This window comes from Coccidioides immitis (assembly GCF_000149335.2).
Source record: "Coccidioides immitis RS genomic scaffold supercont3.4, whole genome shotgun sequence".
Taxonomy (NCBI): Eukaryota; Fungi; Ascomycota; class Eurotiomycetes; order Onygenales; family Onygenaceae; genus Coccidioides; species Coccidioides immitis.
This window is the reverse complement of record NW_004504311.1, coordinates 2,593,148-2,617,734: the sequence shown is the minus strand read 5'-3', so window position 1 is coordinate 2,617,734 and position 24,587 is coordinate 2,593,148. Positions and strand designations below refer to the sequence as shown.

Below are 24,587 nucleotides of genomic sequence, written 5' to 3'. Positions count from 1 at the left end.
CTGGTGATTGTATTACAAGGACTGCTTTGCTGGTTATCACTAACTTCTTCAATAAAAGTAAGCTAAGCATTCACCAGATCTTTTGCAGTATTAGATTATCTAAGCCCAGGTCCATTATGTCTGAGTATTCTAATCACAAGCAAGTCTGTTCAAATATTTCACAATAGAAGTTATTCACTCATTTATATACAATGTTCTCACTCTTATTTGCTACAGTATTATTCTTTGTCTCAGTATTATTCTCTGCCTCAGCATTAATAAAGATGTCTGCATTCTCTGAAGATTCATCTAGTCATACAGCTAGTTCATTCTTAAGATTACTAAAGAAATCCTGTGTCATGCCAATAATTTGAGAGATCATTTTATTTATCTGATTAAACTCAACAAAACAATCAAAGATATTTACATCATGGAGAATTTAAATCTGCTGTTTTTGTGTCTGACTGAGGCAGTAGACTCTATTCATGGCCTGAAGAGTTGTATTCATATTAATTGCTAGTTTAATTATGACAATATCTAAGCAATAGTGGTAAATATTAATGTCAAGTGAGCAAGTACTATAAGTCACCACAAGAATTTCAATATTACTGGTAGAGTTATTGAAGATATCTTGTATCTTTTAGTGTTTCTGAGATAACTGACCAGTCTGTAAGAAAAGAATATTGTACTCTAAAAGCTTCAGAAAGACTTCAATGTGAAATTCAACAGTCAGATATGCTACAAAAACAAGAAGATAATATCTCTCAGTATCAACAATCTTTTGAATAATCTTGAGAAAAGTTGAATATTTTGATGTTGTGGCAAAAAGAAATTCTGTGATTCATATACAGTCTGCTGGAATTCAGGAAATATTAGCATCAGTAATTATTCTGCTTATCAACCAGACAATTTTCTGGAACAAATGCCATTTTCAGTTAATATCTTGAGAAAGATTGCCTTTGTGCTTGTCAACTGTCAACATGAATAGATTTTCCAAGATAAAAGAGAAGAACACATGTCTAAGTCATCAATAGACAGTCATATCAAAGCATCTGCTAATATTGTTTTCATTCTCAGAAGATTTCTGTATATCACCAGCAGATTCTTTCTTTAGTGATGTAACAAGATATGAATGCACTCAGTAATACTGCACAAGTTGTTTGATCTGTATCATTTGACATTCAATTATTCACACAGTATAACTAGAGATATTCCTGCTGATAGTGACAATCTCTCATTCACTTTCAAGATCCATTGTGTGGTCATAAGTACATCAAAGCTGAATACAGTTTAGAATTCAAGACAAGGCAAGCATTGCAGAATAAGACAATATTGAGCCACATTGAAATAGCTGGTTGTACAGTAACAGATGAAGAATGTGGAAATTATCCATACTATACATGGGTGCCTTTTTATAGACTTTTAGTGGCTCATCAATCTCTTGAAAATCAAAGTTTGTATGCAAGAATTCTTTATTGAGTAACTGTAAAAAGCTGGACAAATCAGAAGCTCTGTTCATTATCAGAGTCACTGACACAATTCAAATATAATTTCTTGAAATTAAGAAGATGGCTCTGTAGACAGATGTTCTTGAATTCTTGATCTTATGGCCTTCATCAAGTATCACATGCTGAAACAAGTTTTTGGTTGGTCAGTCAAGCAGACCAAGAAAGAGTTTATCTAGTCATACAGCAGGCTTGGGGGTCTCAGGCTGTATAGCTAGATCATCAGGGGTGTGGTACATTTGGTGATGCCATGTTAAATATAATGTGATAATGACAGTCAAGACTGTTGTCAGGTCATTCTTGTCAAGATTGTTATATTTGAATTTCAACATTGTTTTATCAACAATATATTTTTTAAGACTTTCATTAGTGATTCTACTACTATTCAGAACACCATAAAAAAGAATCAGTCAAATAGTATTACAGAAGAAACAAATAATCTAGTCAACCTAGTTAGTGATCACTCTATTTGAACAGATAATTAAAGTGAAATAATAGAGTTCTGTCAACTGCTGCTCTTTTACTTTAAGAATTAAAGCACAATACTGTACAGTTTTTTTCAAGTCCAGCTTCATCTGCAAGAATATCTCTATTAACTGATGGTATCTTCTGAGTTAATTTTCAAGCAACTCCAGTGACTTGCCAAGACTCCAGTCTGACATTTGAAATCATTGGTCTGTTGGAGTCCAAATTCAACTAAGAACACACAGTTAAGTAATCAGAAGTCTCTGCTCCGGTTATATGAAGCATCCAGTTCAGATTAAAGAGTTTATTGCCAGAATCTTCTGTAAAATCTTCATTATTATTATCATCATCATTTATTTTTATTCACTCAATATGCTCCACATCAGCCATCAGCCTATTATCAGATCCACACTTTTCCATAATAGGCATTTCAATATCGGCAGCATTGGCAGTGAATTCTTCAAGCAAAGCTATTTGCATCTTCTTATCCATATTCAGAAGTAGAATATCTGAGCTAGTATTACAAATAATTCTATTTACAGCTTCAACAGCATCATCAGAACTTTCTTCTTCAGCATCAAGATTAATATCATCATCTGTAGAGCCAATCTTGATATCCCCCTAAAAGTCTTTGCCAATAGCAGCAGTAGCTGCAGCTTTCATGCCTGCCTTGGCAGCATAAGAATCCTGTGCATTCAGATTCACATATTTCAGAATTATTGCTTTATCATCTTGCTCTTGATCTTTGTCTTGTTTAAGCTGGCAATCAGCAGATCTGATTCATACCACATACTTCAATAGAAGCAACAGTCTGTATATATTCTCAGAGTTATTCTCTGTAAACTTCTTCTGGAACTTTTTGATAAGCTGCTGAACAGCTTACAGTAATACAACAGCAGACACATCTTTTGTAGACTTTAGATTCTTCAAGTCATTACTGAGTTCTGAAATCTGGATCTGAATATCTTGAAGTTTCATTTTCTTCATTACATTAATACAAATAGAAGATTCAGTCTTGTATGCAGGGCCTGTTCTTTCAAAGAAATTGGAGTACTTTTTGTAAAATGTGGTTAAAATGTAGTCAATATCATCTGAATGCATCTATTCTTGTAGTGTACCTGTCATCAGGAAGCCAAGATATCCTGCAAGTTTGACTTGATTTTCATGAATTTGACTATCATCAAGAACATAAACTCCAGAGATTGTGCTCAGGCAAAGGTTTTCAGCTTTTACTGATTTGCAAGGTTTTGGTGTGCTGATTTTCTTGCTTGAAGCAGTTAGGACTGAGGTAGGGACTGTATTATCTATTTGCAAATAGAAGCTACATTGAATGTCAGTATAACAGAAGAAATAATATGGTAAATATTGAGTCATACTAGCTGTACAGCAGGAATCTGTCACAAGAAGTCAAGTAAATCTAGCTGTGTGACACATAAAATTGTTTAAAAGAAATATCTAGTAATTCTCTTAAGCTCTATATCAACCTGTTAAAAGTGCCTTCAAAGCTTCTTTTGCAAAGAGAATCTCACAAGAAAGTCTGTATATTGCTAATCTCTAGTTAGAAAGCTTATAAGCTCTTTCAAGATTGGAATTCATGACTGTAGAGAGCTTACCTTTACTGATTTGGAGAGCTGGCAAGCTTGTAGAATAGCTGGCAAGACTGTGTAGATTAGTAGTTCAAGAGAGAGTTGGAAGAGAGATTATAGCAAAAAAAATAAAGTGTAGACCCTTGACCTAATTAGAAAATCCAAAACAATATGTCTCTGTGCCATACAGCTAGAAAGATAGCATGTTGAGATCTAATATTCTCACATTTAGAGTAGAAGCTGTAAATCTTCAGCAGCATTCCTAAAATACATGCTATGTCTTACAGCTAGATAACAGCTCAGTAGATCAAGTAGACAAGCATGGCAACAAGAAAATAATATAGAATCTCTATATCATATTACAACATCTCAATACTACATGTGTATTTCAGAATAGCAAGTATAAGAAACTTTATAGCAACTAACTTCAATTCAAAGTCATGCACAATCATGGTGACATTGAGCTTGTTCAGAATATAGAAAATGTTAAAATCAGCAATGAGACTGGCATTCTTGGTAGCTTGACACTGGAAATTGTTAAAGTAGACTGGCACAGTCATGCCAGCATTGTTAACAGTGCCATCAAGATGAGATTCAGCCATCTTCCCCATCTTAGTCAAGACCATGGAGGAGATCTTCTCCAGTGGAAACTGCTTTGTTATTGAAGTAGACTGGCACAGTCACACCAGCATTGTTGACAGAGAAGATAATCTTCTCTGGTATAAATTATTTGGTCTTGTCTTTGAATTCAAGATAATGAGCTTGCCACCCTTATTAATAATCTTGAAGAGAAAGTGTTTCATGTCAGCTTGAATCTCAGTATTATTGAATTTATAACTGATAAGACACTTGACATTAAAGTCTGTATTTACAGAGTTTATGGTAACTTGATTCTTTACAGCATCACCAATCAAATGCTCAGTATCTATAAAGGCAACAAATAATAGAGTAGTGTAATTTCTCCAGTTATTTGCAATGGTTCTAATATAGCAGAACCTCCATAAACATTAGCTAGATTTTTATAGAAAGCACAACATTGGTAGAACTTACTAAATGCTGCTGTTAAGTAATCAAGCTAGTAATACTTTCTTTTCTGCAGCAGAAGCAGCAGCAGTACAGCTAAATATAATGTTGAGAGTTGTGAAAGAGAGAAGAGAAGAGATATTTATACCTGACATAATACTGTCAAGCTAAGCCTAAAATAAACTAGCTTGTAAATATTATTATAATATTACAGTAAAAATACACTGCTCTGTAAGTGAGGCTAAAGTAAGCATAAAGTAAAGTCAGAGCAAGTATAAAGTGAAGTGTTTATTATTGTGCAACAATTCACTAGCAATCAAATTTTTGGATGATGTTTTTCTATTACTATTGTGCTGCTTGTAGCAAGCAAATCTCCATATTGAGTGAATTAGAGAGGCATTATGCAAAATGTCAAGTATTGCTTGACTATCTTCAAGAATTCCAGTCTTCTCAGACTGAATCAGCATCCATTCCAACAGACTCAGAGATTCAAGAACATGCTGACAACCTCAACACTACTAGAATCTCTACTGGTGAATAGGATTTTGTCCATGACAACTATAGTGACTGGTTGGCTAATATAAGGAAAGAGAATATTAAGATAAATAAGCTAGAAATCTTGTCACTTAAAAGTACAGCAGCTAGCAACTTTTCATTACAAGAAGATTTGGTTACAAGTAATGTTGAGACTGGTGGCAAGAAAGAATATACAGAATCCACTATTAAAAGAAGCTCAAACTTCTATATTCTGGTTTCACTAGTCAAGCTTTCTATCACATTCACAACCCACACCATCACAACAGGTTGAAGGGCAGGTATATCTGTTGATATTCAAATTGAACCTGATCCTGAATATCTGGAAGAATACAATTCATTTTATTTATTTTATAGTAAGATTAATTATAGAATAGCAAGTTTCTTTTTCAGAGCAAAACTCAGCAAGAAAAATATTAATAACTTCTTGAAGAGCCCTTCTCTATACAGTATCACTACACAACTGAGTTTTCATAATGCAGACAAGCTCTTCTCAAAAGTTGCTAAGATCTTACATGACTATACTGCAAGAAATTAAGTTCAGATGAATGTAACAGTTCTCTTGCCAGAATCAGATTTGCACTTTGAGGCACACAAGCTTCAGTATCAGAAAGTTGAATATGTTATTTGACATCTTCTTGATCATAAACTATTTCAAAAACATCTGGTATATAAATCAGTGCAGCACTTTAATCAGAGTAATAACTAAGTGTATACAGAAATGCATACTGGAAATTAGTGATGAAATATACAGAAGAACTTTCCTGATGGCATAACTGTAGTACCAGTGTTGATTGCAACAGACAAAATGCAGCTTACCAATTAATATAAAGACTTGAACTCATGGCCTGTATATCTCTTAATTGGAAATTTAAGCAATATGGCAAGACAGTCTTATAACATGAATGGTACAATGCTTGTTGAATTTCTTCCATCACTAAAGAATATATCATGAGAACTTAAATTCTGAGTGTATTATAAGTCTATAAGAATTATACTGAAGCATAAGTCTTACTTTAAAGCACTACAGGTTCCTGTCATCATAACATATAATCTAGCCATACAACTAGATATATGCTGAATCTGTTGGCAAAATTGACTGACAGTTGATGAAGTTAATTAGCACTTGAACACTTGTATAAAACAGACTTCATGATCAAATATGCTGATGGATGAGTTCAAAACTGTTTTCCTATTCTTACCAGAATAATAGCCAACTATGAAGAACAAGTATTGATAACTAAAGTTAAAAATAGTAGACACTGCACCATTTGTACTGTTCTACCTAATGCATGAGAGAATCTGACAGAATTCTGGCCAATGAGAACCCATAAATACACACTGGCAATGCTTCAGAACCAGCAGAATGCAATAATAACCAGAAGACTTGATGAAATTCCAATAAGAATTAAAGAAATGTGGGTTCATACTGTTTCAAACTTTGTATGGCACCATCCATTGATAAATGTTCACAATATTATAATGATTAACATTCTTCATCAATTACTTAAAGAGCTAGTGAATCATTTGATTGACTGGTTGAAGGCTTTAATCAAGAATGTCTTCAAAGCAACTTATCAAGAGAAGAAAGACTCTGATCCCATCATTACTATATCAGTATTATGAAACTTGTGGCACGGCAGCCAAAGACACAGAACAATTGGATGAAACCTGACAAGACAGAGTCATAAATTGTTGTGGAGAAACCTTAAGATGGGAAGTCATGTGACCAGAAAGTGATACAAGTAAGACAAGATATAAGAGAGAGAGTATTATGTATTGTGATACTATAATATAAGCAATCTAGAAGAAAGTATCACAAGTATCATCAGAAAAGCATCATGTATATAAGAATGCTTATTACCAGAAATCTGATGAACTTGTTCATTGTAATCAATCTTCTTACCAATCTACTAGATACCTTTGAATCAGATACTTTCATATCTTGATTACTTTCTATACTACTGAAGTTCTGTAATACTGTATAACTGTACCTGATCCTGCTACTCTTGAGAAGGCCCTATAGTCTTGCTCTGACTCTGTTACACCTGCATGGAAACCCTTTGTCATTAGAGCAAGACTGCCAGCTTAATCAAAGCATCATTAAACTATTAATCACTACTTCAATTTGTTATTACTTACTGTAATACCTCTTGACCCCCAAAGATTCAAGAGTGTCACATGAATACATAACACATTAATCACTTTTGACCCAGAAGAGAATACACCTGAGATTTCAGAGATTATGTACAAAGAAAGAACTTTCTACATCACATTAAAAGATAAAGATACAATTCCACCCCATATCAAAATCTAATGAAATATAGAAACTATGTCTGCATTTAAAGCACCAGCTATCAATGCTTAAGATCTTATAAATAGAATCTTGCAGCTTGAACAGATTACTGAGAAACTTGAAGAGCAGAACTGTGAATTGAAAGATTATAATAAGCAACTTGAGATTCAAATCATGGCCATCCCATCCACTGGACAACAGAAAAAGAAAGACAAAGCTAAAGTCAATCCACCAGAATTCTTCAAGAGTAAATAAGAAAAATTATAAGCTTTCTTGAAACAACTACACATCTATATGAATATGAAAGGCAAAGAACTTAACAGTAACAAGAACAAGATAATAATGGCAGTATTATATCTTTACAGAGCAGCATTCAATTGGTTTGATGCCTATCTATAAAATTATTACAAAAAAGACAAAGTCAATCAGAACAATGACATGCTCAAGATCATTAACAGCTACAATACCTTTATTCAGATATTGAAAACCACTTTTAAAAAAGTTGAGAAATGGAATGCAGCAGCCCAGCAGTTATATCACATACAATAAAAGATATCACTACAAGACTACACCATGAGATTCCAGCAAGTCTGTATTAATACTGATTAGAATAATGAAGCCTTAGCCAACATCTTCTATCAAGAACTATTTGATGAGATTAAAGATGAAATAGTGTAATTGAAGAAATGACCATGCACTCTAATCAAGATGATTGAAGTGGCAGTCAGAATTAGAAACTGACTTTACAAATAAAAGATGGAAAAATAAGGAAAAGCACTATAGAAGAGAGCCAGCCTGTTAAATTACATAGAAAATTGAGGCTGGAACAAGCAAGTACAACTGAATTCTTATAAATACACACCTATGAAGCTGAATGTGATAAAGTTTGACACTCTTGATGAGAAAGAGAAAGAATAAAGAAAAAAGAAAAAACTATGCTTTTATTGTATCAAGTTAGAACATCAAGCAAGACAATATAGAGCAAAAAAGACAGATCAAAAAGACAAAAAACTCAGAACAATCTTAAAAGAAAATAAAGAAGACTCTGAAATAAAACAGCATTTCTGAGTGACAACTTAGAAAGAGCAAACTAAAGAAAAACTTCAACAACAGTTCAGGAAAATATTTGAAGAACAAGTTATGAAAGCTTACCTGAAACTACTCCAGCAGCTGTAAGATAAACTGAAATATCAAAACAAGCTGGATGATGAAAAATAAGAGTTATGTAAAGAACTATGCATGAAAACAAGAGATGAATTAAGTGATAATTGGGGAATTCAACCACTTGACTGCAAATATTATTACAGACAAAAAATGAATGAAATTCAAGATCCAAAACACAAGAAACATGCTTAATACTTAATCTATAAATGTTTATGTGAACTTCACCAGAAACAACAAGAAGAGTTTGAACAATAGACATGAATTATGAAAGACTTTATGTATTACAGAGATTATAGCTGCAACATCAAAAATTGCCAGTGTTACAGATGTGACACTGAGAAGAAAGAATGAAAGATGCCAGATTTACAGAATATCTTATATATGAAATATTCAGACTACACCAGAATTCATTAGAGCTTTTGTTACAAAGACAATTGCTCTATTTATTAAGATGAAAAAGATAGCAGATATTATCTACAATCATCAAGAAAGCTGCAAGCAATCCAGAAGCAAGACAACAGCAATAATGAAGAATATTGGTCAGACAAGAAAGAAAAACCCATACTGAAATTGAAAAAAGAGTTAAGCTGGAAAATACTAGAATTTGAGAAACACAAAGAAGATATCTTGAAGAAACTCAGTCTCATGAAAAGCATGACACCTGAAGAGAAAAAATGCCTAACAGCAAGAACATTATGAATCTAAGATAATTAAGTGCACTGGACAACATATGAAGAAAACAATGAATTATTAGTAATAATAACATGTGAATAACACTGGAGTGAAAAACAGAAAGAGATGAAAAAACCAGACCACTCTTGTTACAATAAATTTGAGTACAAATGCTAATGCAAATTCCATAAAAGTAAAAGATTTTGGAAAATGGCAAGATTCCTGCATGATTTAGAAGAATGTGAAACCTGTGCAGAATGCAAAGACAACAAGTACATGTAAAGAATACACAAGATCTGGTGTATCAATAAAGAAAATTACACAATACACAAATAGGCATCTAAGATAATTCTTATTAATTTGGAAAATGAGTGGACTGCTACAAATAAGAGCCTGTAAGCAGCATGAATAGGCAAGCAAAACTGTTAGCCACCAACAAACAAATCTGTCATCTCAGAGTTATAGCAATCTTACTTGAATTAAAGCACACAACAGTCTTAGTGGACTCAGAAGCAACTGGACTATTTATTGATAGAAGATTCACCAAACAAGCTGACATTATAAAGTGAATGAAAAAATACCCCTACCAGTTATCAGGACTGGAAGAAGAAACTCTGCACAGAGTTGAAGAAAAAACATATTCTATTGAAATAAGAATAGAACAACATCATAAGAAAGTGTGTTTTGAAGTAATAAATCTAGAAGACTATAATATAGTCTTGAGATACTCTTGATTGAAATAACACAATCCAGAAATTGACTGGTGAGAAGAAAAGACTAGACTGATGAACTATAGATGCTCTCTCAAACCAGTATATCACAATCAGAGACTTACACTCAGAAATGACTTAGATGAGATACTGGCTGTAATAAGTCAGGTCAACAGAAAGATACTGTATAGAGAATGATTAATCAATACAGAAGAAATTCATGAAAACCCAACTCATGACAACAAAGTAAATCAAGCCACAAAGAACTCTAATGACTCAGAGCAGCTGCAAGTACAAAAGAATGACCAGGATGAAAAGATCAAGAAAACTCTACTAGAAGAATTCTGGAAATACATTAATATATTCAGGAAAAGAGATCAGAGCAGCAGTCTACCAAAGCATGAACCCTGGAACTACAAGATAAAACTACAAGATGGAAAACAACCAGTGAAATTGCTAATATACAGGTTGAACAAGAAAGAATCAGCTGAAGTGAAGAAATATATCAAGAATAATCTCAAGAAAGATTACATCAGAAAGTTAACATCACTGGCAGGATATTCAATACTGTTTGCACCAAAGAAGAATGGAACCCTACAACTATGTGTAGATTATAGACAGTTGAACAGCATTACAGTCAAGAACTGCTATCTGATACCACTGATCAAAGAAGTGCAAGACAGATTGAGGGGAGTAACATGGTTTACTCTAATTGACATCAAAAATGCCTACCATCAGATACAAATCAAAGAAGATGATGAATGAAAAACAGTGTTCAGAACATAATACAGACTATACAAGTACAACATCATGCTGTTTGAATTAACAAATGCACTAGCAACATTTCAAGCACTCATCAACAATGTACTATAAGAATATCTAGATGACTTTGTCATTGCATACCTTGATGATGTGGTTATATTCACCAAAGAAGACCAAAAGAATCACACTGGAAAAGTCAAGAAAGTACTAGAAAAACTATAAAAATACAATCTACCAGCAAAACTAAAGAAGTGTGACTTCTTCAAGAAGAAAATCAGATATCTTGAACACATCATGTTAACAGAAGGAATACAAATGGAGCCAGGAAAAATTAATAAAATACTACAATAACTGACACCAAAAGAAGTCAAAGAAGTTCAGATGTTCTACAGACTAGCAAATTACTACTGATAGTTCATACATGAATTTTTGAAGAAAGTGAGACCACTCATACAGCTATTCAAGAAAGATAAAGTGTTCAAATAGACAATAGAGTATCAACAAGCATTTGAAGCAATAAAAAACAAGTTCAGAAAAGAAGAAATGAGACAACACTATGACTTAACAAGAAGATATGTAATTGACATGGATGTATTAGATTGTGCAATAGCAGGAAGACTACAATAACCAGATGAACAAGAAAGACTATAATTAGTTGTGTGCTATGCAAGAATAATAACACCAGCCAAACAGAACTACAATATTCATGACAAGAAACTACTTGCAATAGTGGCATCACTGAAAAAATGGAAAATCAAACTGCAAGAAAATCAACACCAGACAGAAATCATCTCAGATCACAACAACCTGCAATACTTTATAATGACTAAAGAGCTTACAAGACAACAGGCCAGATAGTATGCAGACATACTGGTACACTATAACTTCAGAATATAATACTGCAAAGGTACAGAAAATGCCTGGGTGAACACATTAAGTCAAAGACTGGATCTTATAGGAAAGGAACAGAATTCAAGAACACTTTTTAAAAAGTTAAAAGAAACAAAGAATATGGTTCTGGACTGACAAATGTTAAGAGTAACAAGAATCACTATAGAAGAATCAGATATCAAGAAAAAGATTAAAGAAGCAATAAAGAAAGATGAATATGCAAAAAAGATTAACAAAAAAAATGAGAACTTCAAGAAAAAAGAAGAAATGATACTATATTATAGACTAATATATATATTCAGAGAAGTCAGAAAGCAAGTGATGGTACAAGAACATGATATAATTACTACAAGACATTTTGGGACCAACAAGACAATGGAGAAAATCACAAGAACCTACTATTAGCCAGAAATGTGGACAGATATTTAACAACATGTTAAAGAATATAAGATGTGTGCATGAAGCAAAGCCAACAAACACCAACTATACAGAAAGCTACAGCCAATACTGCAACTGTAAGAACCATGAAGATTTATAGCAATGGATTTCATCACAAAACTTCCAAATTCAAAGAATATGGAAGGGAAGAAGTATGACTCAATACTAGTGGTCACCAACAGATTAATGAAGTACAGATACTTCATACTGTTCAGAGAAGCAACAACAGCATCAGATACAGCACTGATAGTACTGTAAAACATGCTTGCTAACCATGGAATACCAGAAGAGATAATCACAGACTGAGACACCAGATTCATAAGCAAATTCTGGACAATACTGATGGCACAATTGGAAACTGAACAGAAGATGTCAACAGCCTATCATTTACAGACAGATAAACAGACAGAGTGACTGAACCAAATCTTGAAGCAATATCTACAAGAATATGTCAACTACCAGCAGAATAATTGGGTTATACTACTACCCATGGCATAATTGGCATACAATGGAGCAAAGAACACCACTACAGAAATGACACCATTCTACATGAACTACAGCAGAGAACCAGAGACACAGAAACAACTGAGAATTGCATGACAGAAAGCTCAAGAAGCAGAACTTACAGCAATATAACTACAAGAACTGCAGAACCAGATGAAGTTGGACATCAAATTCCTGAATGAGAGAATGAAGCATTACTACAACAGAAAATACCAGAAGACACCAATTCTGAAAGAGAGGGAAAAAGTATTTCTAATTCAATAGAATATCAAAACCAAATAACCAAGCAAAAAACTCAATTTCAAAAAATTGGGACTATACAAAATCATAAAGCAGATTGGAAAAGTCAATTACAAACTCCAACTACCCAAGAAGATGAGAATACATCCAGTATTTCATGTCTTATTACTGGAGAAAGCACCACTACACATTAAAGAAATGCTCATGGAGATTGATGAAGAACAAGAATACAAAGTCAAACAGATACTAGATTATCAGAAGATCAGCAGAAAACTTCACTACTTGATAAAATGAAAAGAGTATGATACCTCAGAAAACATCTGGGAACCAACAGAAAATCTCAAGACTGCCTAAATGATTGTTAAGATATATTATTAACAACACCCTCACTCAGCAAAGCATTAATGAACAAATCAGAAACAACCAGAAGAGAGTCTGAAGAAGAAAGATTATTTAATAAGACAAGCAGATTTTGAATTTCTGCCTGCTTAGTCACTCTTTTCTGTTCTTTCTCTTCCAGGCACTCCAATTCCTCCAAAGAAGAAAGACCCTGAACTATCATATCACTACCATGATATTTAAGAAGAGACTCTTTTTTTGAAGATAAAGAAGTTTCAAGAAGATGCAAATCTGTTTCTCAAGAGCTTGGTGTTTCTTCAACTCCAGTTTCTCCTGAGCTTTTTCAAGAGAACATCACTTCTTGACAGAAGGACCATTGTCATGAATATACAAACAACCAGAATACACACACTCACTGTATCAAAAAGAACAAGAAGACATAATGCATATCTTATTAAGAGAAGAACAATAAACACAAGAGAAGACTATAATAAAGCCTGATTTCTCAATATTAGTGATCAGAGCATTCTTGTGAATGGCAGACTTGAAAGCCATGGTTAAGCCATAAAGACACTCACTTAAGAAAGAAGATCACAGAGAAACACAAGAAGAGAAGAACACTCTTTTATACTCCAGAAAAGAAGATAAAGTGATTGGGGACAACATACTGTAAAAGAAGGAGATGATGTTATGAAACTTGTGGCACAGCAGCCAAAGACACAGGATGATTGGATGAAACCTGACAAGACAGAGTTACAGACTATTGTGGAGAAACCTTAAGACAAGAAGTCATGTGACCAGAAAGTGATATGAGCAAGATGAGATATAAGAGAGAGAGTATCATGTATCATGATACTATAACACAAGCAATCTAAAAGAAAGTATCACAAGTATCACCAGAGAAGCATCATATATATAAGAACACTCATTATCAGAGATTCAATAAACTTGTTCATCATGATCAATCTTCTTACCAATCTACTAGATATCTTTGAATCAGATACTTTCATATCTTGATTACTTTTCATATCACTGAAGTGCTGTAATACTGTATGACTGTACCTGATTCTGCTACTCTTGAGAAGGTCTTATAGTCTTGCCCTGACTCTATCACACCTGCACAGAAACTCTTTGTCATCAGAGCAAGACTACTGGCTCAACTGAAGCATTATTGGACTATTAATTACTACCCCAATTTGTTATTACTCACTGTAATACCTCTTAACTTCCAAAGATCCAAGAGTGTCACATGAATACATAACAATCAGATGCTGGTGGTATTGCAAGGCTTAATAAGCAGTTTTAACAGATTCCTGTATATTATTCACTGAAGCACTTCAAGAAGTTCAGCACTATAAGTTAATGGACCTGAGTTCAACAGAGAGCAGTTGCACAACAGTTAATTGTAGTAATTGCTCCAATGCTGATAAAGATAAAGCCAGCTGCCATACTATTTGCTTATGCTGTACTTGATCTGCTTTTTCTTGTGTGATATTAGTTGCATGATGAGAATACATTAAAATATATTGAACATGTACTGTATTAAATCAACAGACTTAAATAAGCTTTTAGTGACTATCAAACAAATAACAAAGATTCTGCTGAGAGTGAGCATTTTAACTTTCTGAAGTTCCATGTACTTGTTCACTACACACAATTCATCCATGAATTTGGGAGTCTTGATAGATTTGATACTGAGAATTATAAGATATCACACAAACATTTAGTTAAAAAGCCATTCAGTAGAATCAACAAGCAAGAATTATATCAGAATCAAATAATTAAATACAACATTCACTGCATGAACATGATGTCAATCAAGAATACAGCACTTGATGATAAAATCCTGAATCAAGAAGTAGCAAGAGTGGCTGATGAGCTAGAAGCCAAGAACACATGCCTATCAGAGGCAGTGCCTATATGTGACTTAGAGTAGCAGGTATCTGAACTGAGTTCTAGAAATCTCCCCAAGAATCAACTCACTGCTGCAGATCTAGCCAGCAAATTGAGAAGTCTGAATAATGAATTTCTTGAAGCACTTGCTGTATTTGTTCAGAAAATACAAAAGCAATTAAATATTACAAAATCTGGAGAAACTTGTGCTTTCAGTAATGAACAAGAGCCTTAATCAGATTGAATCAAGACATACTGCCTTCAAATTCACCAATCTATCATAACTTGAAAACCAGATGGAAAGAATAGCTCAAACTTAGAAAGATTAATCAAGGAAATTGTGTATTACTCACCAGCATGAATGAGAAAAACAAATTTCTGGCAGCAGAACTATATTTGGGTCTAAGTGTATGAACTATTCTGGGCAAGTAGGTTCATATTGGATGGCAAGATGGTTGGCCAGCTTGTGATTGTAATAATAGTTCTTGATTATGAACAGACAGAATATACAAGAAGTTAAAAGACCAATATATTATCTGCACAATCTGCAACATATAATAATGCATTTATTAACATGTTACAGATCTGTACTGGAAATTTGTATAAGATTTATGGCATGGTTGAGATGAAATTGCCTGTAATATCTTAAAAGTCTCTGTCAAAAAGCCACAATCTTGGTAAATAACAAATCTACTTTATAGAGAATATTATCTGTAATGCATATGTTGTTTCAGCAACAGAAGACAAATCTTCATACAGAGGCAAAAGACTTTTTTATGTGAACAACTATATTGACTGAAACCAGTAAGGTGGCTCACCACTCAATGAGCCAAACCACTCAACAAGCCAAATTCCTTTCAATGCTCCACGCTACAAATTTATTAATTATCTCAACAACAAATTATTATTATTAAACTAGCTATTAAATATTAAATGAGTGTGTTCTTTGAAGTATAGAAATTAGTGTAGCTATGAAAATAAATGTGTGGACGGCCTGATATTGCAGCCAGAGCAAGAGATACAGGGGGTGGATAGAAAAGATTGTAAAGGAATGTCAGCAGTAGATTTCTCAGCTAGAGAGCATAAAGACTTGTTAGGGAGACTTGTAGAGCTCTTACTACTGCTTTGGAAAGATTGTATAGGCTTGCTGCAATGAGATTCTTTCATAGAGAGGCCATGCTGATGGTGCTTTGAAGCTGGTGCTTGAAGCTCTGACTGCTGGTGTTTACTAGCACATTCAACAGTCTGTCTCTTCTTCTCTGCTTGTTGTAAAGCCTTTTTCTTCTCATGAGCAACACACTGGGCCTCTTGTTGTATAGCATGTTCAAGCTTTTCAGTCTCTTGTTGCTTGCGGGCCTTCATATGGGTAGTCTCTTATTCAATCTGTTTTTCTTCAGCCTCTCTAGCTGCCTACTCTCTTTAGAGCTCCTGTTGAAGCTTTGCCTCTTGTGTTTACTAGCACATTCAACAGTCTGTCTCTTCTTCTCTGCTTGTTGTAAAGCCTTTTTCTTCTCATGAGCAACACACTGGGCCTCTTGTTGTATAGCATGTTCAAGCTTTTCAGTCTCTTGTTGCTTGCGGGCCTTCATATGGGTAGTCTCTTATTCAATCTGTTTTTCTTCAGCCTCTCTAGCTGCCTACTCTCTTTAGAGCTCCTGTTGAAGCTTTGCCTCTTGTGTTTGAGCAATTTTGTGAGCTTTCTCAGCCTCTATTTCATTCCAGTGTTCCCGAGCCTGCAGGACTTTTGTAGGACTCCAGAACTGGGCCTGGCTTGGCTTATCATGATTGAGTAGGTCTAGGGGCTTGCCTTGCTTGCAGCACTGTTTCTCTGTCATGATAGTTGATTTTAGAGCCTGATTTTCATGCTCTAGCAGTTCATTTTGTATTGCAAATTGCTTGCTGGCTTTGATAACCCATCCAATACTCTGTGAATTTAAGCTGTGCTGAAGATAAATACTCTTAACCTCTTGACAAAGCTCCTGTATATTTGTAGGGATAAAAGGCTCAACTAGTGATGCAGGGCCTTGTTGATCAGCAGTTTCAAATCAGCTTAGTTGACACTGAGGATCCAGAGAATAAATCCCAGTCTTTGTAAAGCCAGCATGTATATTGTCACCTGTCAAAGCCTTCTTCCATGCTGCATTGAATAGTCTCCAGAAATCCCTTTTTGTCATTTGAATATAGCCCAGTCTACAGTGTAGTAGAGATTCCAGCTTGCTGGAATACACCTTGCTCAGCAGCCCAAAAACACCAACATCAAGAGGCTGCAAATGGTGGGTAGAGTGTGGTGAAAGAATCAACAGCAGGATCCTTTCACAGTTTGCATATTCAATAAATTTCATATTTATATAGGAAGAATGCCCATCTAGTAGAAGCAGACATCTTGCTCTATCTGCTTTTGCCTTTGTATGCAGATTAAAAATCTATTGCAACCACTCCAGGCCATATTCATCATTGCTCCAGCCATTCACTGAGGCTGCAAAGTAGGCATATTTGCTTCCATCAAAATCATCCAGTCATATATTCTGAAGATCTCTGGATTCACCCTGATAAATAAGAGCTGGAGGCAATGCAATCCCATCTGCATAGACTGAACAGAGCAGTGAGAGGAATTCCTGGCTTCCATTCTGAGTTGCAACACTTTTACCAGCTTGTAGAGCTTTAATAGAGACAAGATACTTTAAGGCATGACAGAAGCCTAGAAGAAATTCCTTTTCATTAAAGTTGTATGTGTTTTTCAGTGTAATATTATACTGGCTGATTTTCTCACTTAACTAAATGCAGCAGCACAACAAGTTAGTTAAATTCAATAACTGCACTTGCAAAGAAGCAAAAAAAGCATTCAAGTACAAGACTATAGAAGTGCTGAAAGCAGTGGTAATTATCTGCTACCTGTCTATTCTTGTCAAGCAGCTTGAGATAAACAGACTTGATCTTGTTCTTGTGATGCTCACAAAACTATATTATTCAGTTGATTTCCATGTCCTCTCCTGTCATCTCTTGCACGACATTTTAAAGGATTTGAGGCATAGAAGCAAGGCCACAGTTGCAGAGCATGTTTATATACTCTAGGAGCTCATCCTCCTGTATATTGGTGAGCTTCTTCTTATGTCTGAAGGTTGCTTCATGGTGATTGACTTGTAGGCCTTGATGCTACTGGTGCAGGGTCTCTCAGCTGACTGAATATTTTTTTGTAGTTGCACTGTAATTTGGAGTCTCTTGTAATTCAAGATCTTTAATTGCAAGCTTAATTGCTTCATTGTTGACCATACTATTGCATATTGAAGTTGAGTGTTGAAGAAATTTGATGGTGTGAAAATTTGGCTTGTTAAGTGGTTTGGCTTATTGAGTGGTGAGCCACCTTATACAAGTCTATATAATCTAAATTTTATGAACACCAGTACAGCACTAGCAAATAAGTTTTCCTCTAAACTTCAACAAGAGATGGTGAATAGAAAAGCAAAATCTGATGAAGAATCTGAGAAAGAATTGACTAAGTAATTAAAATATTCAAGAATACTCATCAGCAACTAAAAAGTTTCAGTAAATTGTTAGATACATTCTTTTTACTACTCTACTTAACCATATTGCAATGAATTATTTATATCAGAGATGAGGTAGAACATCTTCATGATAATTATATAGTCAGTTGGATGGCCATAATATCTAGCTGTATGACTGATGTGCATGTCTGTCAGACTCTTGCTGTATAGCTAGATATATATTCTAACATGACTTTGAAACTCCATTGTCTGTGCTCTGTAACTATAGAGTTAAATAAAAAGAATACACATACTCAACATAAAATAACACTATACTTATAAAGAAGACAGTAGCTTTTAATAAATAAAAGTACTCTGTATATTAATGAAGATTAAAGCATTTTCTGCAGCTGTATGGAATATGAAGTAACTAGTTACCTAACTGGCTAACTAGTTACAGAGTAACTTGGTTAACTAACTTGTTAGTTAGTTAGTTATGTGATCTGTAACATCTCCCAACTCCTTACAGTAACTTTACAGGCTCCAGTTCATGTTTTGCATTCTGGAACTTGATGAGTTGCATGGTTTTTTTTATTATTTATTACATGCAATTCAATTTGAGAATCTGTTATTTACTAAGTGATTTTCTCAAGTAATACTGACAATGGTCCTCAGAAATACATTCTCCAGGCAAAGCCATGCAGCTAGCACCAGATTACTGGAAGTCAAAGATTGGAAAGTATCAGTGATTAAACATGAACTGAAAATTGACTGTAATACATATCAATTACTATATCACTTTGTTGAACAAGAGATGCACCTACAACAGATATCCAGAAAGAAGCTTAGCACACAGAAGAACAAAAAGAAACTACTTGATGTTATTCAGTAAATAATTGCTCAATATAATTCTATCTTTCATGATTATCCAACTCCCCAGACACAATATTATCTAACAGCAATAGCTCAGAAATGTTACAACAACCAAAAGTATCATCTACTTAGAGAAGAGCTTGCACACCTAAACTCAATTACTTCATCAGACAGTAATTATTCTCAGTTCAACCCTGTTTTTTCTGGTATTAACATTAAAGAAATTGTCAGAGTATGCAAACAGACTCAAAAATAACAGTTTCTGAATGCTGCTGCAAAGCTTCAATGTGTTGTTCTTACTGGACAGAATAATAGCAGTAGTGAAATGAATAATACTTTACTTGAATCAACAAATATAGTTATCCAACATTTAGAACAGAGAGACATTATAATATGTAGTGTGAAGAATCTTGTCAGTAACTGTAAAAACATGTCAAAGAAAAGAACAAGTATGACAGATAACTCAGCTCTGATTTCATGTGTCTTCTTTCAATAATTAAGAATACTGCTTTCAAATGAGCTCAGTCTTGACTGAAAAGATACTCAAATTTGGTACTTTGAGCTACTGAACAACAAGCTACTAGAAATCTGTAAAGAGCATTTATTCTGAACAGCTCTCAAACAGATATATTGCTTAAAATGGTGCTGCTTTTGGCTTTTTTGAACTGGTTTGAATGAAATTGAAGAATTGCTTTTCAATGAAAGTGATGATTAGATGTATATGTTCACTTCTGATAGAATAACTATTTTGCTGACTTTTTGAGTTTGTGTTACAGAGCAGATACACAGGAGTTCTGGCTTTGAAATAGCTTATGATTGGTGATCATTACTAAAAAGATCACTAGTCTAGTTACTAAATGCTGAACTAGCATTTTAGAGGCTTCAATTTCTCCAATAATTCTTCTTTTTCATTTCAGCATTCTGGTACTGAGAATTCTTCTCTATATTAATAATCAATGCAAGATATTTCACAAGTTAATTCTCTTTGACCTGTTGTTGTTCACACATATTACATAGTGAATTGAAAGGTGTGTCAAACTTGAATTGTTTTATATTAATGGGATTAAATACTGACTCCCATGTAAGAAATTGCATACAATGGTGCTCTTGTTACAGAAGTGGAAGTTGCCATCACAAATTCAGTCAGGCACTACTCAGTACAGAAGTGCACCTGCTACTTCTTAGATAACAAGAAAGAGAATCAAACCAGTAAGTACTGCAAGAGCTTTTCTAAGATCAGATAAATAGTTGATGCAAGCAATAGGCAGTCAAATACAATACATTAATTAAACAGTTAGTGAGTTCTCTGAACAGCAGACAGAGTTAGTCAGATTTTAGTAATGTACTACAGAGATAATTACTAATTCAAATGCAATTAATAGGCAGAAGTGTATTATCAATGCCACAGAATAGCATGATGTAAGAAGAAATAGACTTGACAAAGAATAGTAGTATTGATATATTATTTGAGAAAGTAAGTTGTAATTACAATACATCTGCTAGTGCTAACAATATTCAACATGGTAGAAGTCATTGCAGATGGCTAAAGAACTTTAGTGGAATTCTGATACTAGAGCCAGAAGCACTGCAACTCCAGAAAATACAGTAGATATATCTTTCAGTATCCAGCTGCCTGCTTCAAAGCATGTAATATGATATAATGCCAAGCAGTATTATCTGGTCAGATTACTAAATGCAGCCAACAAAATAGTGCTTTCCATTACAGAGCAACTCTGAAGAGTACAGCTGTTTTCTGGTTTGAATCTTAACAGAGTACCAGATGATCAACTGACACCATAATCTGAATACCTTGCCAATACAGATTAACTTAGTGAAATAATTGAGAGCATCTGAACAAAAGCAGTACAGATATGATATAATAGCAGATATAATATTAGTGATATATCAAGTACTCTATCTAATGAATCAAACAAGATAGAAGCTAGAAGAGTAAGTCTTATTATCTTTACAAGATATAATAAGTTTTTAATATTACATGTTAGCTTTGTGATATTGCAAGTTTTGCACAGGGGTACTTCATGAAAAGAACTTATAATATTGTAATGAGAAAACTCTTTGAATCAACAGCTGAAGAGTAGAAAGAGACTGCTGCAGATCTTCTTTTTAAAAATAGCTTTATATGTTTCAATTCAGAGAAAAAGGTATGCAACATCTTCCTAAAACACCCATCTGATGAAATCTGCTACTAAGAAGCCTGGAATGGCAGAATGACAAGAGGCACTTTCTGAACCCAATAATATATGTTACTGTTGGTCAGTTTCTGTATAGTAAGAGTATGTACAGCTCTGCTGTAAATAAATACACTATATATCTCTTTAATTCTCTGCCTGCTGGTTGCATCATTTGGGTATCAACATGTTTATGCCATGCTATCAAGAAGTATGAGACTGGTAGTCATGAATGTATCAGATTCAAGAGCCAAGCTGTGCAGGGTAAGCTGCTTTACAGATGCTGAATGGTTTAATTTGAAAGCTAACTAGTACTGTACTTTAATAGATATTTTTGAATGTCTACAAGCTGTTTGAAATCAACAGACAGAAGAACAACAATCATATATTTATAAAATTATTCTCAACAAAGCAAGAGCTCATATGAGATGGGATGCTTGAAAGAAGAGAAAGCCTGCTGCTGCTGATATTATCAATAAGTATGAGAATAGTTTAGATGATTTGGTGGGGCTAGACTTTGTGAAAGATACTGGCAATGGTAATGAGTGTGCATCACAGTATAGTAATATTAGGACCCTAAATGATAGTACTTTAGTTGGTCTGATATGAAGTTAACTCCAGTTTGTTGAATTATACTAACAGATGTGGATCAAAAATGTAGAGGCTTGTTGACATCAAGAATATTAACTTGAAGCATATTCACAATCTTACAAACAAGATATCTGATGTTGATGAAGATAATGGGGATAACAGAAACAATAGAGCTGATAAAGACAACAGAGATAACAGAGATGATGAAGATAATGAAGATAATGAAAAGAGCAGTTCTCATGTTCTTGAGAATACAGAGTGTGAAAAGGCCAGAAAATAATAATTAATGGGGTAAAGCTTGCTAATCTAGCTGTATAGCATGAAATAGTCAGACTGTATGATGAGATTAATAGTATTAAAGAGTGTATATGAGGTTCTGTATAATTGTGTTTTTCATGTCAGTAGTAGTGAATTACCTAGCTGCATCACTAGATTTATTTTCTACAGTAAAGTTAAGAGCAGCATATTTATTGTCACCTCTGGTGTTAGTAGCAGCAGTGTAAAATGAGATATTAATACATTTGGTGATAGTGTTGCTTATGTTAATTGTAACAGTAATCATATAAGCAACACCATCAGTAAAGTGAACAAAAATATCAATAACATCTTTATTACTGTTATTAACACCAATGTGAAAGAAAGCAGCTTGTGCAGATCAATGGAAATAACAGATCTAGTAGACACAATAGAGTTGTTGAAAATAATAGCATTTACAGAACATGCTAAATTAACAGCAGATGCAGCAAAGACACTCATTATATTAGAAGTTGCCCAGAACCATAACAGAGAAAAATATGTACCAGAGTGAGTCCTGTACCCATTCAGGGTGAGCTCAGGGAAGTGACATAAGCACAGACACCCTGGCCACCCAGATGTCTGGAGCTAGCCCCGGGCCTGGTAGAGATTTGCCAATGTATGTTAACTATTAACAGAACAATTAAGTTATACTACTGCCTATGGCACAATTAACTTACAACAGAGTAAAGAATGTCACCACAGAAATGATACCATTCTACATAAATTACAGCAGAGAATCAGAAATACAGAAACAATCAAGAATTACATAATAAAAAGCTCAAAAAGCAGAACTTATAACAACACAACTACAAGAACTGCAGAATCAGATAAGACTAGATATTGAATTTCTGAACAAGAGAATGAAGCACTACTACAATAAAAGATGCCAGAAGATAGCAATCTTGAAAAAAGAGAAAAAAAGTATTTCTAAAAAACCAAAAGATCTAGTAAAAAACTTGATTTCAAAAAACTGGAACCATACAAAGTCATAAGATAGATCAGAAAAGTCAACTACAAACTTCAACTACCCAAAAAGATGAAAATACATTCAGTATTTCATGTCTCATTATTGGAGAAAGCACTGTTACATGCTAAAAAATGCTTACAGAGATTGACAAAGAACAGAAATATAAAATTAAACAAATACTAGATTATCAGAAGATCAGTAGAAAACTTCACTATCTAGTGACATAAAAAGAGTATAATATCTCAGAAAATATCTGAGAACCAACAGAAAACCTCAGAAATGCTCAGATAATTATTGCAATATATTATTAACAACACTCTCATCCAGCAAAGCATTAATAAATGAATCAGAGATAATCAGAAGAGAATCTAAGAAAGAAAGATCACTTAATAAAGCAAGCAGACTTTAAATCTCTGTCTGCTTAACTACTCTTTTTTACTTCTTCTTCTCAAGACATTTCAAGTTCTTTACAGACTTTGACTTGAATTCAAGAAATTTGTCAGTCTGATTATGAAGCAGCTTTTTCTGTTTTTAAAGATAAAGAAGATGAGAGAGAGTTTCTTGCTCAGTATACTTGAGCTTGTTCTGAGTCTCAAATAATTTCTGTTAATTAGTAACAGAAGAATCATTATTATGAACACAACAGCAACCAGCACAAATATACTTGCTATACTGAGAAGAATGACTTAATTTTAAGCAAGTCTTATCCAGTGAAGAGCACTGAGAGCAGGAAGAAAGCATCACAAATCTGAATCACTCAATAACAGAAAGAAGATTATTCTTGCAAACATTAGAAGCATTTAACATGATGAAAGAAAATTATAAGAACACTCACTAAGAAGAAAGACAAGAGAAAATCAGAAACTCAAAAAAGAGAGAATACTCTTTTATACTGTAGTAGGGATTCTGGTACCATATTAGAACAAAGATTGTTCTGGTCTGAAGTGCAAAACCCCCTCCAGCTACTATCTCTGAGCTATATAAACCATCTATAGCTCCTGCATCTCACTTAACATCTGCATGCACCTTTGCACCTTACTACTTACTTGTTCTTTATTATTAGTTCAGTTATTAGTTAGAGAATATGAAGATCTCTTGTTCATGAAGCTTGCTACTGTTTCTTATTAGAGCTGCCTGTATTAGTATGAGCTCTTTACTACTATTATTTCTTATAAACTTAGGCATCT

The 24,587-nt window shown here is 34.0% G+C and overlaps 5 protein-coding genes across 5 annotated transcripts; 2 read left to right on the top strand and 3 right to left on the bottom strand.

The window, feature by feature from the left end:
* Nucleotides 1–1,276: 1,276 nt before the first annotated feature.
* On the bottom strand, nucleotides 1,277–1,816 carry CIMG_05188 (uncharacterized protein; the record flags this gene model as incomplete). Its single annotated transcript, XM_012358394.1, has 2 exons — nucleotides 1,277–1,462; nucleotides 1,670–1,816. The coding sequence occupies 2 exons, from the start codon at nucleotides 1,814–1,816 to the stop codon at nucleotides 1,277–1,279; spliced, it is 333 nt and encodes a 110-aa protein (XP_012213817.1).
* A 496-nt stretch (nucleotides 1,817–2,312) lies between these two features.
* CIMG_13434 (uncharacterized protein) lies at nucleotides 2,313–2,927 on the bottom strand (the record flags this gene model as incomplete). The annotated part of the gene is made up of 3 exons (XM_004446116.1): nucleotides 2,313–2,570; nucleotides 2,736–2,760; nucleotides 2,833–2,927. 3 exons carry the CDS (start codon nucleotides 2,925–2,927, stop codon nucleotides 2,313–2,315), a joined length of 378 nt encoding a protein of 125 aa, XP_004446173.1.
* Nucleotides 2,928–3,564: 637 nt separating this feature from the next.
* On the bottom strand, nucleotides 3,565–4,161 carry CIMG_13433 (uncharacterized protein; the record flags this gene model as incomplete). Its single annotated transcript, XM_001245745.2, has 3 exons — nucleotides 3,565–3,609; nucleotides 3,724–3,775; nucleotides 3,962–4,161. The coding sequence occupies 3 exons, from the start codon at nucleotides 4,159–4,161 to the stop codon at nucleotides 3,565–3,567; spliced, it is 297 nt and encodes a 98-aa protein (XP_001245746.2).
* Nucleotides 4,162–6,412: 2,251 nt separating this feature from the next.
* CIMG_13432 (uncharacterized protein) lies at nucleotides 6,413–6,718 on the top strand (the record flags this gene model as incomplete). Its single annotated transcript, XM_004446114.1, has 1 exon — nucleotides 6,413–6,718. The coding sequence occupies one exon, from the start codon at nucleotides 6,413–6,415 to the stop codon at nucleotides 6,716–6,718; it is 306 nt and encodes a 101-aa protein (XP_004446171.1).
* A 15,055-nt stretch (nucleotides 6,719–21,773) lies between these two features.
* CIMG_13431 (uncharacterized protein) lies at nucleotides 21,774–22,416 on the top strand (the record flags this gene model as incomplete). The annotated part of the gene is made up of 4 exons (XM_001245741.1): nucleotides 21,774–21,809; nucleotides 21,874–21,896; nucleotides 22,037–22,139; nucleotides 22,207–22,416. The coding sequence occupies 4 exons, from the start codon at nucleotides 21,774–21,776 to the stop codon at nucleotides 22,414–22,416; spliced, it is 372 nt and encodes a 123-aa protein (XP_001245742.1).
* Between the last annotated feature and the right edge of the window lie 2,171 nt (nucleotides 22,417–24,587).